This window comes from Anolis carolinensis, chromosome 5 (genome assembly GCF_035594765.1).
Source record: "Anolis carolinensis isolate JA03-04 chromosome 5, rAnoCar3.1.pri, whole genome shotgun sequence".
NCBI classification, from domain to species: Eukaryota; Metazoa; Chordata; class Lepidosauria; order Squamata; family Dactyloidae; genus Anolis; species Anolis carolinensis.
In genome coordinates, this window is record NC_085845.1 from 7,715,589 (window position 1) to 7,732,545 (window position 16,957).

General features: G+C 40.4%; 1 protein-coding gene across 4 annotated transcripts in view; it reads right to left on the reverse strand.

The window, feature by feature from the left end:
- Positions 1-4,120: 4,120 nt before the first annotated feature.
- Positions 4,121-16,957, reverse strand: part of ptpra (protein tyrosine phosphatase receptor type A) — a 135,836-nt gene continuing 122,999 nt past the window's right edge. For all 4 annotated transcript variants that reach the window (XM_062982253.1, XM_062982251.1, XM_062982250.1 and 1 more), the window contains 6 exons: positions 16,330-16,406; positions 14,543-14,677; positions 14,073-14,198; positions 13,295-13,446; positions 11,025-11,160; positions 4,121-10,703 (listed from right to left, as the gene is read on the reverse strand). In XM_062982253.1, coding sequence (XP_062838323.1) covers positions 10,629-10,703; positions 11,025-11,160; positions 13,295-13,446; positions 14,073-14,198; positions 14,543-14,677; positions 16,330-16,406 — 701 coding nt within the window. In that variant the 3' untranslated portion in view covers positions 4,121-10,628. The remainder of the gene's footprint in view (positions 10,704-11,024; positions 11,161-13,294; positions 13,447-14,072; positions 14,199-14,542; positions 14,678-16,329; positions 16,407-16,957) is intronic.

Sequence of the window (16,957 nt, forward strand, 5' to 3'; positions counted from 1 at the left end):
CCCACATAAATCTACCAGGATTTCAAAGGGAAGTGTGGGCCTGCTTCTTGCTGATGAGATAGTCAAGTTAATTAGGATGGTTGTTGTTGTTGTTGTTGTTGTTGTTCATGTTGTTGTTGTATGCCTTCAAGTCATTTCAGACTTAGGGGGAGCCTAAGTCTAAAACCTAGGGCGGGGCCAGATAAATGACCTTGGAGGGCCGCATGTGGCCCCTGGGCCTTAGTTTGGGGACCCCTGGTTTGATTGAATGATTATGACATTTAATGATATATCTTGCATATTTGAGATCCTATTTCCGTCATGACTTGCCTTTCTAAGTCTGAGTCTTCTTGACTACAGCCTCTGTTTAGATCCACGACTGAGAGCCAAGATACAAGAAAGTATATGGCATCATCCTAAAGTGTTGATGTTCCCTCTCCATTCACATCTGCTTCCTACCATTCCAATCCTTCTTTCTCCATATACATTCTCTTTCTCTGTGTTGTGTCCTTACAGAGCTCCTTTTTCTGGAGAGGGATGTTTGAATGTTAGGCTCCAGTATCTTGAGTTGCTTCCTTTAAAGCCTAACTAAAATCCAGAGTGTTCCATTTCATCTGCTACAGATCTACATTTGAAAAACATAGAATTTCCTCATGTCTTAGGCATTAACCAACTAGAAAAAGAAGGAGAGAAGACTGGAAGACTAGATGTTTCCATCTTGACTTGGCAGAATTTCTAGACCAACAGAATCCTTCCCCAAATAAGCATCTCCTATGAGATCTTCTCAACTTTGAGTCCAACCAATTCATGCCATTTGCAAGACGGATGCTACTTGTGAGACCAAGGCTTAGCCTTCTACACAAGAGAGCTCATGACATTTCATTGTCCTCCTGCCTCATGTCGATAAAGCTGCATTCGCAAGCCAAGGCTGAGCAAAATGTCACTGGCATCTCAATTAACATGATAGAATTAGTGTTTCTTCATACTTTGGGGAGACCCAGGAGCCGCATTGCATAGTTCATGGATTATGGTCTTGATCTTATGGTTTTTTCATGTGCTGCCAATAGACCTGGGATTGTATTACCTCTAACTAAGGCTTATGTCAGATCATTGTCTTCTTTTATGATGGTAGGAATGTTTTGTTGGTTTATTTTGGGTGTAAGGATGTTTGCAACTGTGTATACCAGACATGTGTTCCAGCATCTTAAGTGTTAACAGCAGGCCAGTTTGAGTGATAGCCTGCTGCAGCCAATCCGGTCTGACAGGATGTTCGTCATTCTGCTGTTGAATGTGCTCTTATCAGTAGTGTGTGTGTGCTTCGCTGAATGGCAAGGAGCAAGCATGTCTGCAAAGAGCGATGGACTTTGTATCTTGTAAATACCTTTGTATATATATATATGGAATAAAGCCTTAGAACCGCTGCCTTCAGCTGATTTGTGACTGAGGTGTCGTTTGCCGGTACTGCTTCTGACCAAGGATGAATTGGTGAGAGTCAAAGGATCACCAATAAATCAGGATGCTGCGGAGCTGATGTTTTTAAATCCCACCCTGACATGTTTTGTATGTGTCTGTCAACAAATATGGAAAACAAAGCCATGGTCCATGGTTTGTAAACTCTCAATATTCATTGCAATCCCCAGGAAGTGAGACATTAGGGATTGCAGCCAACACAGGATCATTGCATTAGTTTCCTACACAATTTATATCTGCAATAAGGGCTTTTGCCATATTATGGAGTGAGAAATGGTACATGTCCAGCTTGGACTCAGGAAAGGAAGAGGCTCTAGGGATCATGCTGCAAACATATACAGTAGAGTCTCACTTATCCAACGTTCTGGATTATCCAATACATGTTTGTAGTCAATGTTTTCAATAAATCATATTTTGGTGCTAAATTCGTAAATACAGTAATTACTACATAGCATTACTGCGTATTGAACTACTTTTTCTGTCAAATTTGTTGTATAACATGATGTTTTAGTGCTTAATTTGTAAAACCATAACCTAATTTGATGTTTAATAGGCTTTTCCTTAATCCCTCCTTATTATCCAACATATTCGTTTATCCAACATTCTGCCGGCCCGTTTATGTTGGATAAGTGAGACTCTACTGTATTGGATAACAGAGGACACTAAAGGATTTCAAAATGTAATCAACCTGTGTTTTATAGTTAGCAATAGATTATGGATTGTGAAAAACTATAGATTGCTTTTAAATAAGTGGACATACCAAATTTGATAGCCCTCAGAAAAGAAGCATAACTGGAGAATGGAATATCATTAATTTAAGATATCCAGAGAAGGGCAACCACAATGGTCTACAAGCCAAGCCTTATTAGCCCAGAAAAGAGAAAGTCAAGATGGTCTGGTGGAGTCTCCTACACTGGAGGTAAACAGAGACTGGACGGCCATCTGTCAGGAGGGCTTGGATTATGTTTTTCTGCATGGCAGAATGGGGCGGGACTGGATAGCGCTTGGGTCTCTTCTAACTCTATAAAGAATCTATATGTAATAGATTCTATAAATCTAGAATGAATCTATAAAGAGGACACCGTCAGGAGAGAATACAAAGAAATGGGATTGTTTCTAATCGAGGTCAGGCAAGGCTGCATTTCATTTCCCTTTCACTTTGGCTTGTGTTCTGAAAATATCACATACTCAGACGAAGGAGACGTGAAAATTGAAAGACAGAATAACAACGTTAAGATGATACATTAGCAGAAAATAGCAAAGACTTGGAAACTGTTGTAGACTTCATTTTATCTCTCATACGATGCTCTGAGGTATGTATTTTTATACTGACTTTGTCAGTGTGTTTATTTATTTCTACGTTTTAGAATAAACACACAGTGGGCACTATAGCTTTGTGAGCGCTATAGTTTGGTTTATTTATTTACGGTAGCTGTACAAATCATTTTTATCATTGATTGCTACTACTTTACTGCTTGGTGCTTTATTTGTATGGGCCTGTTTTCATTTGTGTATCTGTGGTTGAGACCATTCTTTCTTTGTTGCTATTGTCATTGTGTGCCTTCAAGTTCCCACTTAGGGTGGGTTTTCTTGGCCAGATTTATTCAGAAGAGATTGGCCGATGTTTTTCTTTGAGGCTGAGAGTCCAGAGTTTCTGTAAGTTTGGAAGACTTTTTCCAGGCTGTTATAACAGGGACTCCCGGGATGCATTTACACTGCAGAATTAATGCAGTCTGATGCTGATTTAACTGCCATGGAATTCCAGGATTTGCAGAACGGTGAGGCACCTGATTCAGTATATAGCATTGACCCATGGCAGTTAAATTGGGATCAAACTGAATTAATTCTTCAGTGCAGAATTTGTTTTTGTTTTGACACTGGGGTCCTTCTTGTCCCAACCAAGATCATGCTGTTTTCTTCTGGGAACCTGGATGCAGTAAAAAAGGAACATATTCTGTTAATTGATCAGCTCCACCGTAGAATACTTGAGGTCAGGAAGTAAAAAAAAATGTATTTCTTGAGAAAGTCCTTCATTATTGTGTTTCTTCCCCTTAAATTTATTTTCAATTTGCATGTCTCACAAAGAAGTTTGTGTGCTTTGAAAGCTTGCACGACCTACTTTGACCCTATTGATTGGCCTAATAAAATTCATCACTGCAAATGGTTTGGAGACATTTGTTATCTTTTGCTGCATGACCAAAATAGCTACTGACTATATCTTGCTTTAATTCAAAAATACCAAATTCAGCCATATCAAGAGAATTCTGAACTACAGGGATCATATGGATTAGGACTCACGTCCGATTAGGGTAAAACTATCTGAAACTGGCCATCATTGGCATGTTTACATTTACTGCACATTCGTTTGTCTATCTGGATACACAGAATTACAAAATTATATTTTATATCTATCCTGAGATATATTTGTACGAAAGTAAATATTCATTATATGCTGGATTTTCTTCTTGAAAGCAGATGTTACCCCAAACCTCAATGAATGCAAGTTTGCTTGTTTGAAATCCATAAATGTAAGAATGTGAAACGTGTTGGATATCAGGTACATGACATAAGTGCAACAAGAACAAATGTGACAGATGTTTTAACAGAGGGCAATTATCGAATGTTGTCATTCATTCGCTGTTATAAACAACAACTCAAAGAAACACTGGGCTTTTTCACTGTTTCTGCTGCTTTTTTTCTTTTTTGAATGAGCACATTTATTCAGAATATCATTTACAGCTTGGCCAAGGTCCCAAAAATTCAGGATTCAGACAAAGTTTATGTACAATGTTAATAGCAATTATTGATATTAGGATTAATGGGAAGAGGCTGTTTGTGTTTTGGGAATCATGACACATACATTTGTACAAAACTGGGGCATGGGGACCAAAAACAAGCCAAAACAACAGAAATAAAGTCTGGTTCTTTAAAAGACTGCATTGCAAGAATTGTGTTCCACTACAATATAAAATGATAAGGACGTTCGCACTCCTTGTCCAGATTATACAGGTTGAGTATCTCATATCTGAAATGCTTGGGACCGGAAGCATTTTGTATTTTTGAATACCTGCATTTGTATATATGTACATAATGAGATATCTTGGAGAGGGGAATCTAAACAGGATATGCATTTATGCTTCATATACACTTTATACACATCACCTATATGACATTTTAATGCTTTTGTGCATGAAAAAAGTTTAGGTACACTGAACCACCAGAAAGCAAAGAAGTCACTATCAGCCACCCACAGATAATTTTGCAGTTTTGGATAAAAGATGCTCAGCCTGTACTTGACTGTTTTTGCTTAAGAGTCTCCCCATTTCTGATTGTCAAAACCAAACATTTCTGTTGTTCTCCTTCCCTCTGGCCCCATCTTTGAGACAAATGCCCCCAACAAAACACTGTGAAATTACACATCTATCAGAGTGACACAAACAATGCTAGAATTCTCTCCAGGAGATAACCCTAGAAATAGAATAGCTTCTGACTTTGTGCAAGTTAAACAGAGTAAAAAAGGTTCAACACTGGGACTTTTGCTTCATCAGAAAGTCCTTATTTTGAAAAAAGAGCTTCTGGCAGCTCTGTGGAATGTTTTTGGACAGCCCTGATACCAAAGACGGAATTAAACACAGAAAGCAACAGAACCCATGGCTATTAATGGAATCGGGACCCTTGGCCTCAGTGGAGGTCAATTGGTGGCCCACAGGGGAATGAGGAGATCTGGGAAACACTGTGATGGAAGTTTCTAAAGTTTGGTTCAATTTGTCCAGAGAGAAAAGATAGATAAAGGAAAGCCGGTACTACTAAAAGTCAGGAATGATTCTTATTGGGAGGTCAATATGAAGGAACACGTCATGGCACATCTGTGTGATACAGGAGCATCTAAACTCAGCCAAGGTCTGGATGTTAAGAGGTCTCCCCATTTAGGGCAAATGATTGGTTAGTTATCTTGAAGGACTACTAAATTCAAATTGTTGTTCCCTAAATCTCACTACTGATTGGGTTCCTTGAAAGATGGAGAGAGCAGAAGAGATGGCACCTGAACAAACCCCAAGAAAGCCCTTGTTTGTTGCTGATGTGTGCTCTCAATGCATTTTTGATTTCACAGCAATGCTAAGATGAAGCTCTCATGGGGTTTTCTTGGCAGGATGGCCTCCTAGGTTTGCCATGGCTTTCCCCTGAGGCTGTAAGACTTGCCCAAGGTGGGCTCCCATGGCCAAACAAGGATTTGAACCCATGTCTTTCAGAGTCTTGGAACCAAACCCCAGCGCTGTGCTTGGTCTCACTGAAGGCCCTTGCAACAACACAAAAAAGATAATTTGGCACCTAAGGAAAAGGGGGCATCGTTCTGAGGTCCTGTGAAGCTGGAACAATGTGTTTTCAGAAGGAATGGGTTGATTATTATATTAATCATAATGAATTATGACTAATTAACATATGTTGTTACAATCATGTTATTCAACCCCATGCACCTTGCCACTTTCTAAATCCCAAATGTGATCAGCATTATGTTGTTGCAGAAGAAATATCCAGGCAACTTTTAAAAAAAGAAAAAGCATTTACTTGGTCAACAAAAAATAAATACATGATATTAAGACATTCAGAATGAGGCAGAATAGAGTTACAGCTACTGAAACAAACAGACGGGAGAAGCAGCTTTGTCCAGGACTGCGCAGGCAGCCCTGATATATATATATATCTATATCTATACTCAAGTGGCAGAACGGCAAGGAGGCACAGGCAGGGTGAGCACATTGCTTTTTGGCACATGAGGCTTGGCCCCTCAAGCAAAAACACTAACTGGGCTCACTTGTTGCTGCAACACCATTGCTCAGACAAAAGAACAGCAGATTCAGTTTAGGTACAATGCATAAAACACACACTTGCTTCATTGTGCAGCGTAGTTATATTGGGTGGAAGGGCAACCTGGCAAGGGTTCGAGGTGAGAACTGGACCACTGTGCCTGGTATAAGAGAGACCTCCCTATCGCAAAACCCCTTTGATACATGTCTCGTTTCTTCCTGCTTACAGCTTGTAAATTGTATTGTGGAATGTGTGCAAGGCAGGTCAGCGAAATATCCAGATTAGCAACTCAGATGGGCAAAAACGCCCAGTCCCTAATGTAAAAGTATGGCAGAGATTGGACCCACAAATGCCAAGCAAGTCCTCTTCCACTTCCTAATGTATGAAACAGTTCCTTTGACATTCTACTTAGCACAGCATGCAACTGATATTTGCCTTCTTGGAAGGCATTTTGCCTGGATCATGAAAAAGTTAGAAGAACCACATGGGATGCTTGGACACTAACCAAGGTAAATCTGATTGGCAGCAGGAGTCTAATTGGCAGCAGGAGTCTAAGAACGCAATTGCTCTGGTCCTGTGCATGTATTTACAAGAATAGGGCTGTATATATGATAGAAAGAAAACTAAAGGAGAACCAGATTGGTTGTGGATGTGGTCAGTTCTTTTCCTTCTTGGGCTGCTCAGTCTGCTCCCTCAAAATGGCTCTTGGGCAACTAATCATAGGAACTGCTGAGCACTGGTCGCAAGAGGATTTATGGAGTACATAGTACCACACGCTCACTGCACACACAAAGGCACTTGACACGGGTTGGGGTCACATCCGGTCTGGGGCAAGCCTGGTCACCTTAAGAAAGTCATATGGGTCCCATCCTTGGCAACTGGTCTCTTGTAGACTCAGCCTTCTTTGGCAATGGTGGATACAGCTAAAATTTGGTTCTCACTGTGACTTTTGTGAGGAAGATTAAATCAATGTGTAAGGTTTATTAATTTCCAGCCAAACTCTGTTCTTAGATGTGCTGGGCAAGCATGTTTCGAAACAGGCACAAACCAGAGTTCTGAGAGAGCAAGCAAAGCCCTGTCATGAGAATTAATACAAAATTAATATCCAGCATACCTAGTAACTCTAGTAGCTTGGGGCATAAAGGTTTCCTGACAGCATTTAAACTAAAAACATAAGAAGAGCTCCTTTGAATAATAATAATAAAAAACCACATGAGTGCAACAGCACTTTTTTCCTTATGCAACCAAGCAACTGGTGATATAGAAGCACATTGTCTCCAATACGGAAAATAGTGGCCAAACTGACTATTAGCCACTGCTGGCCTTAACTTCCACACTGGTTCAAACTGCATAGATTTCCCATTATCCCTTCACTCTTTAGAATACTGGCATTATTAGTTATAAAGGACATAACTCATCATCTCTTTATTCAACTCATTCATCCTATCTTTTCATTGTCAATAATGGATAATTAGCCATACAAGCTACAAAAAACCTTCAGTATTAGAAGCAGTATGCCTCTAGAGTGCTAGCTGTTGTGAAGTACATCTTTTGTCTGATTCAGCAGGCCCCACTGAGGTGTTCCAGTGCATCTAGAACATATACATGGTTTAGATGCAAAACATTTAGAAACATCTAGTTTCAGCAATGTATTGATAAATGTATGAGTTGTATAAGAGATCTGTATAATATATTTTTAAAATCTTACACTGCTTACAAGTGGACCTGTGTGAACTGTGGACAAACATGCCTCCCAAAGCTCATCTGGGATTGTCTGTATTTTTAGGTCTATGGCAACACAACTCTCAATCAGACATAAGCTATTAAAGATAGTATATATACAGTAGAGTCTCACTTATCCAAGCCTCGCTTATCCAAGCTTCTGGATTATTCAAGCCATCTTTGTAGTCAATGTTTTCAATATATTGTGATATTTTGGTGCTAAATTCGTAAATACAGTAATTACGACATAACATTACTGCCTATTTAACTACTTTTTCTGTCAAATTTGTTGTATAACATGATGTTTTGGTGCTTAATTTGTAAAATCATAACCTAATTTGATCTTTAATAGGCTTTTCCTTAATACCTCCTTATTATTCAAGATATTCGCTTATCCAAGCTTCTGCCGGCCCGTTTAACTTGGATTAGTGAGACTCTACTGTATATACTAAACACCTTGGCATTCCAACTTGCATCTGCACAATCATTTAGGTTGATCCAAGTTGTCAAGGAAAATGTGAAATACTCAGAATGATCCCAGGATTCCTACAACCAGACTCACAAGCCAACAAGGTAATGACCACTCATTCATTATCTGTTATCATGCCTTCATTCCCTAATATATATACATTTACCTCAGAGTAGCTGAGTATTCACATGCTTCCACTAGCTCAGGAAGCAAATCCTCCAAATCAAGGATGCACTTTATTCTTCCCTCCCCTTCTCTGAAAGGACAGATATGTAGTTCATGCTCTTTTCACAGTGAGCTTCTGGTCAAACAATTCAAAAGGGAGATGAGAGCAAAGTGACTAAAGTGTGCCTTTACAAATAAAGTTACTTTCCCGAAAAGGGATATGGAGAGAAGACAAATCAAGAAGGCAAGAAAGAGGGTCAAAATGATATTTGCTGGAAATAAGGCAGATCTGTTTCACAAATTTCTAAAGCTGGGTTCCTACTGAACTCCATTTTTCCAAAGATGATGAAGCCAGGCCTTGACTGCATGACATGATAAGTAGGATCTTGCATCCTTTCCATTTAATATCACAGAAGGTGCAAGCACCTAAAAAACAGGTAGCAACTGTGTCAAATTCCAGATGCTGTTGCACTGCAACTCCCAGATCTCCTCACTATCAGCTAGGGCTGCAGGGACTTATAGCAATATTTGGAGGACTGACCAATTCCCCAGCTCTGATCTAGAGGAAAAAATGACAGTGTCAAGTTATGGTTGATATTAGCTCAAGCAATCGAGGATTGGATGTCAATGAGAGATGTCAAACAAGGCAAGGGATGAAGACGAAAGGTGCAACATAATCAAGCTGTGAAAGAAAGAAATGAAGACCGGAATTTGGGACTGCATTGGACCATTACCATTACATGCTCTCCTCCTCTCTTCTTGCTTCTGACAAACTGGGGAAGCTGTTGCCTGCTGTGCTGACCACTGATGACAATAGGCAACAGGAGGTTCTAGAACAGGCATGGGCAAACTTCAGCCCTCCAGGTGTTTTGGACTTCAACTCTCACAATTCCTAACAGCCTATCGGCGTTGAAGTTGAAAACACTTGGAGGGCCAAACCCTGCCCATGCCTGTTCTAAAAGCTCAGCAACAAGATCTTTCCACCATTTTTAGGCAGGTTTACCTATTGCATTTCTCTATCTGGCAGTCAATAATGCAGAACCATGGGATGATATGGATACATCTGTGTCATAGGGAATATGGAAGGTCTGCCACCATTATGGGCAGTAGATCTGCATCAAGCAGAAGACATGGTCTGTGCTCTATGAAGTCCAAGGGAGACGGAGGCATATCAACAGAAATAGATGTAACTCATTTATAAGCAAACAGACAAAGCAGGGGACAGTTTAGCTGATCTTAAGCATTGGATGGTGCCGTTAGAAAAGCTGTTGGTCCAAAACAAAGTAAGTGATGCCTCAAAAGTGGTGTGTGGCGTTGCGATTCGTAAACACTCAAAATGATCTTTACAGGTGAGTAAGCTCTTTTTCACAAAGGAAATTCCTAATACTGTGTCTCATATCCATATGAGTTGCTTGTTTAGACATCCAGAAATAACCCCATGGGACTCCAGTATGGAGTGGGAGCCACATCTTTTAAAATGGGGAAGAACGTCCTGTGTGCAGAGAGGCAACAGAGACAGCTTTCCTCCTGTTATTTAAAATCTCTGATAAATATAATACAAACAAATGGAACATACCACTTTCCAATGGGCTGGCAAGGGGGTAGGGGGAAGCTTACCTTTAACATAGCATTCATGAGCAATTAAAAAAAAAGAAACAGCTGATATGAACAATCTCATTTGGTTTTTTAAAAAAGGCTTTACTCCCTCAAGGAAAAAAAAATAGATTTACAAAACAAAAACAGCCTGCATCAACTCTCCAGGAGAGAGGTTTGACAATATTAATCCAAATATCACGCTATTAAATTCCCCAATAAAACATTGGAAAAAAGTGCCTACAATCTCTTTCTAACACTTTTTGCTACATATAAAATCTCCAGCTAATAGGAATCTTATGGTACCAACCCTCCAGAACAGTTAATATATATACACTTTGGGGGAGAGGGGCAGGGGATATTAACAAACAGAATATTACAAAGTATTAAAGAAGGCAACTCTTCCGTTGGGTGATGTCCGCATTCACTTGAAGTTGGCGTAATCTGAAAAGGCGTCAATGTATTCCTGAACCACCTTGTAACAGAATTCGTACTGTTCCTATGGATTAGACAGAAGAGAAAGGGCAATATTAGTGATAGAATGCACTGCTATTCAACAAACACCCTGGAGTATAGCAAACCCACTTGCTTATTTAATACAGAACGACCAACACTGTATGGATGTATTTAACCCAAATTTATTTCACATATATGGTCTCTTTTGCCTGTTAGGAACTTGAAGTCCAAAAGCACCAGGTGAAAACTTCTTTATTTCATTCATAGGCATAAAGGAAGCTCAACTTAGTGCCTAAGGAGGGGATGAGCTACTACACTACCAAGTTCAACCTATTCATTTCCCCCCATAGGAGTTAAAGCCTACCAGTGTTTGAACCATGTGTGGCCTCTGTAACCTCAAGCTCTTCACCGTCTGGAAAACATCCAGAATCCCTTCAGCCTTGACCCTTTCCAAGACGGTGCCCAATGCACAGAAGGTCCCCGTTCGTCCAGCTCCAGCGCTGAGGAAAAACAGACAAAGAAAGTGAATTGGAAATTTAAAAAAAATCTCATGACTTGAGACATCCTGGATATACATGTAAGAACTGTGCAATCCCACATGTGAGCCACTGTGTGGAGTTAAAGCTCTTTCATGTGAGTACGTCCCAAAGATGAACCAGTGAAATGCCATTTCGCTTAAGGATAGGAAGGTTGGGTCGAAACTGATGACTGAACCATAATCTCACCCAAAAAACTGGACAGATTAACATTGGTAAGGAGTCACAGCAGATTGGCAATTATTTATGTTTATGTTTATTTATTTATTTGGTTTGTATCCCTCTTTTCTCCCAGAATGGAATTTGTTACCTTTATATGCTGCCTTTCTTGTATTAACATAGTCAGAAAGTTAAAATACAATTACATCATCATTATTATTACTGCTTATTTATATAGTGCCATTGATGTACATGGTATTTTTCAAAGAATGAAAAAGGCTGTTGATTTTAAAATAAATTGAATAAAAATTAAATAAATCATTAAAACATACAATGGTTCATACTAGAGACATTAAAAGGTTGCTTGAACAACAAGGGAACAGGAAGAGGTCAGCCTAGCCTCCCACAGAAGGGAGTTCCACAGGATAGGATTAGCAAATGAGGAGCCTCTGTCCTCACTAAATCGACCTGTAATGGAGGAACAGATGTAGTCCTGCCTCTTTCAGCCAACTGCAGGCCCAAAATGGTTCTCCTGCCATCTGTTTTAGATTTTCTTACACTTTAAATGAAAACTTTTAAAAAACGCCCATGAGTTTTGTCTCGTAATCCCAAGACACTTCAATGTTTCTAACACTTTTTCCTCTGCTGGTTTTATTTACTTTTGAGTTCTGCTTCATAGCTTTACTTTCATAGCTCTATACTTCATTCTTAGATGCCCAGAAGATTTTACTGCTAGTAGTGACTAGGCAAATGCTGCAAAATCGCTAAAGTACTGGTGGGCTCTCCAGATTTGTTGGTTTGCCTTTTGTGGATTTGATTTGTGCACATATTTGACTAAAAATATTCTCAACTTTGGCCCTTCCTCCAGGTGTTTTGGACTTTAACTCCTACAATTCCTAACAGCCGGTAGGATGTTAGGCATTGTGGGAGCTGAAGTCCAAAACACCTGGAGGAAAGCCCAAAGTTGACCCAAGCCTGCTCTATAGTCCACTAACATCCACTGAAGGTTGATCATACAGCCATGCTGAAAGACATAGAGATTGCTAAAAAAGCCAATGGGATTCTGGCCTGCATCAATAGGGGAATAACGTCTAGATCCAGGGAAGTCATGCTCCCCCTCTATTCTGCCTTGGTCAGACCACACCTGGAATACTGTGTCCAGTTTTGGGCACCGCAGATGAAGGGAGATGTTGACAAGCTGGAAAGCGTCCAGAGGAGGGCGACTAAAATGATTAAGGGTCTGGAGAACAAGCCCTATGAGGAGCGGCTTAAAGAGCTGGGCATGTTTAGCCTGCAGAAGAGAAGGCTGAGAGGAGACATGATAGCCATGTACAAATATGTGAAGGGAAGTCATAGGGAAGAGGGAGCAAGCTTGTTTTCTGCTGCCCTGCAGACTAGGACACGGAACAATGGCTTCAAACTACAGAAAGGAGATTCCACCTGAACATCAGGAAGAACTTCCTCACTGTGAGAGCTGTTCGACAGTGGAACTCTCTCCCCGGGGCCGTGGTGGAGGCTCCTTCCTTGGAGGCTTTTAAGCAGAGGCTGGATGGCCATCTGTCGGGGGTGCTTTGAATGCGATTTCCTGCTTCTTAGCGGGGGGTTGGACTAGATGGCCCTTGAGGTCTCTTCCAACTCTACTATTCTATGATTCTAGAGAGGTGTTTTCTCATGTAAAATAAAGATGACTTTTTAAAACTTCTATTTTTTTCACTTTCACGTGGGACTTGTGTTCTGAACCCAAGTGATTGTAAATCAATAATGCCATTCAGGATTTCTATTAAACCCTGAGAAAAAAATGCTCAGTGGCTTCGGGAGTTTGATGGTAGTCGCTCAGGTGCTTCTGATATAGTTAGTCTAGTGTATTCCTGCTTTCTGGAAATACAGGTGATAATGGGCCAGAAATTTAAGCTGGGATGTGTACAGTCTGTTCAATTACCTGCAGTGCACCGTGATTGGGTGGTTTCCGGACTGCTGCTGCTGCTTCTGCACAGCTGCAATGATATTGATCATTCCTTTCCCGTCGGTGGGGATGCCAACCTCCGGCCATCCATGGAAGTGGAACTGCCGGATCTGCCGGCTCTTGTTTTCCTGGTCAGACAATATTTGGAAACATTCAGAGAGGGCTAAATGTGAATTAAAGCACACTATTCTAGAACCAAAGGAAACAACAGCCTATCAATTGCAACCATCTCTTATTATTTTCCTGTACTGCATTCTGCACAACGTTCCTCCCTTGTAAGGATAGCAGTAGTAAGGCGGCTGTAACATTATCAATACAATCAGAGGCAAGACATCATGGAATGTTCCCTATTATTGGAATGGAGTAGGGAAAGTCTTTGACTATAAAGGCATTCCTTGCATAGATGGAAGTAATGGGATTCGTGATTGGGAGGAAAACATTATGAAATAGAGAGGATGCTAAGATAGTGCAAGACACCCAAATGGAAGACATCCAACCAAGTTTCAGCAAGTAGAGTTTGATACAAGAAGAATATTTTACATATTTAGATGACTCTTTGGAAGAGGTTATAATAACTACGTATGTTCTCCTGAGTAGACTAACAAAATGATTGTATCACTACACTCCTTTAATTATGGAAATGCTTTTCAAAATGCAAAACTCACATATGGGAATTGCTCTGTATATGGGAAATGGTATTAAGGACCATCATCAAAGCTACTTCATTTCTTAAACCCAACTTCACAAAACCTACCCGCGTATTTGTCACCAAGAAGTCCCGCACTGTGTAGCTCTCACACTCCTCTTCTTTCTTCAGCTCTACGGTAATATCACCATAGGATACAGACCCATCAGAAGGCCAATACTGGGCACATTTTTCCTAATCAGTTAAAAAATACCAAGAATGAGATAGAAAACTGAAAGATTTCATCAGATGATACAAGAAAAAGCACGAGAGTTTTCTGACATTTTTTTTATTATTCCTTCAGAATGAGAAACTTTTTTAAACAAAAGCTGTTGGCTCCTCTATTCTTCATTTAATGAACACAGTACCTTCAGCACTGAACAAGATGATTTTTGGAATTAAGATTCACAAGCTTACAAGACTCACATTTTGGGCCGGGCATAAAATGTTTAGCATTTTGAAACATAGTTTATCCAGCAACAAGATGCTTAGTCACCAGAACAACTGCACTCCAAAAGCCAACTCTCTAGATTGCTCACCTGACCTCTCTCTTCTAGTTCAGTCAACATAACAATGGAACAGGATTTCCATTCCCAGATCATGCGCCAGAAGTCCTCTAGTGTGTGCTGGAGCGGACCCTGGCTGGCTATGTAGGAGTCCTTCTGACGATAGCCCTGGAATTGAAGGACATGATTAGTGGGATGCAGGATGCGGTACCTATCAGACTTGTAGCCATACCTACAATTTTTGTGACATAATTCAGGGAGAGAGTTCCTACTTGTTGTATATGTTCATGTTGGGTGCCTTGTGCCAATTGAATCTGCTGACCTGAAGGTTAGCACTTCAAATCCACAAGACGGGGAGGAGTTTCATCTGTCAGCCCTAGTTCCTTGCCAATCTAGCAATTTGAAAACATGCAAACGTGAGTAGATAAATAGGTACCACTTCCGTGGGAAAAGGCAAAGAGATGCTCTAAGTAATCTTGCTGTCTACATGACCAGGAGGTAACATTGCTGGCTATATGGCTTGAAAATTGAGAAAGAGCACCTCCCAGAGCCAGAAATGAGCATGCTTCCAAAGCCAGAAATGAAAAAGAAGTAGCATTTGCCTTTGTTTGTGTGTATATAATTGTAAAAGCATTGTATGTTTCCTAAGTATGTAAATGCTGCAATCTGCTCTGAGTCCCTTAGGGGAGAAGGGTGGAATATAAATAAAGTGTATTATTATTAGTGTATTATAAATCTATAAAATGTAGTTAAAAAATTGACCCCTAGGTGTACTTATCCATGGGTCAAAATATGTTCTGTAAGCAAGAGGAACCTTCTCTGAGTAGATTGGTGAAAGGCAAGAGCTTAATTGAGCCTAAGAGAACCAAAAATAAGCACCCAGCACTTCTACTCCCTTTGAAGTGGTGCTGCTTTTGGCATTTTTTAATGCTGGGTAAGGTAAAGGTAAAGGTAAAGGTTTTCCCCTGACATTAAGTTTCAGGGTTGGTGCTCATCTCCATTTCTAAGCCAAAGAGCCGGCATTGTCCAAAGACGGCTCCAAGGTCATGTGGCTGGCATGTCTGTAAGGAGTGTCGTTACCTTCCAGCCGGAGCAGTACCTATTGATCTACTCACATTTGCATGTTTTCAAACTGCTAGGTTGGCAGAGCTGGAGCTAACAGCGGGCGCTCACTGTAAGGAGTGTCGTTAGCTTCCCACCGGAGCACTACCTATTGATCTACTCACATTTGCATGTCTTCAAACTGCTAGGTTGGCAGAAGATGGGGCTAACAGCGGGAGTTCACCCTGGTCCCCGGATTCGAATTGCCAAACTTTCGGTCAGCAAGTTCAGCAGCTCAGCGGCTTAACCCGCTGTGCTACCAGGGGCTCCACTGGGTAGTGCTGGTGATTTCCCCTCTCTGCTAAATGACCTTTGATTTATCCACAGGTCATATCAAAATCTGTAATTTTGTCCTGAAAATTTTTCCTTGACTTATCCATGAGGTCACCTTATACAAAAGCATGATTCTACTCTGACAAGAAAACATAGACCAAGCTGGAGGATCTTCGCTGGTAGCAGAGACCCACCAACCCAATATTACAAAAACTTGTATTCTTGGCTTTGATCTCTCCTTAATTTCTTTTAAAGACAACAATGAAGAAATGCAATGAAAAAATGGCTTGCTGGCATTAGCTTTAAGAGCAAACTGCTCTCATTCACTGACATGACACAAAAATGATGAAAAGGATTCAAGTCCAATCCTTTCACTCTAGGGCTAAGTTTGAAACGAATTATTTTGAGAAATGATGAAGGTCACGGAAGGTGAAACAGCCACTCACGTCAATAAAGGAAGCGTTCACGTAATCAGTGTTTTCTTCACCCCTCTTTACTGGAATGATCACCCGGTTGAACTCATCTACAGGCAAACAAGGCAGCAATTTTAGAAATGTGTGGCAATATGCATTAGATATTGATCTGACATGCTGGTCTCTTCAAAGCTGAGTTTCTACACAATGTCTAAAGGGGAAATGTACAATTGCAAACAATTGTCCAGAGTAGCCTTATTTAGAACCATAGAGTCATAGAGTTAGAAGAGACCACAAGGGCCATCCAGTCCAACCCCATTCTGCCAGACAGGAACACACAATCGTTGCTATTTAAAATAACAAGGATGGTTACTCACATTTCAATGCTGAAATGAATAAATATTTCGTAGAACAATGCTGAAAGGATGTCACTAACTTATTTATTCTGATATCTTATTAACTTTGTGTTGTCGAAGGCTTTCATGGCCAGAATCATTGGGTTGCTCTGAGTTTTCTGGGCTGTATGGCTATGATCTAGAAGCATTATATCCTAACGTTTCACCCACATTTTATGGCAGGCATCCACAGAGGTTGTGAGCTCTGTTGGAAACTAGGCATGTGAGGTTTATATATCTGTGGAAAGTTCAGGGTGGAAGAAAGA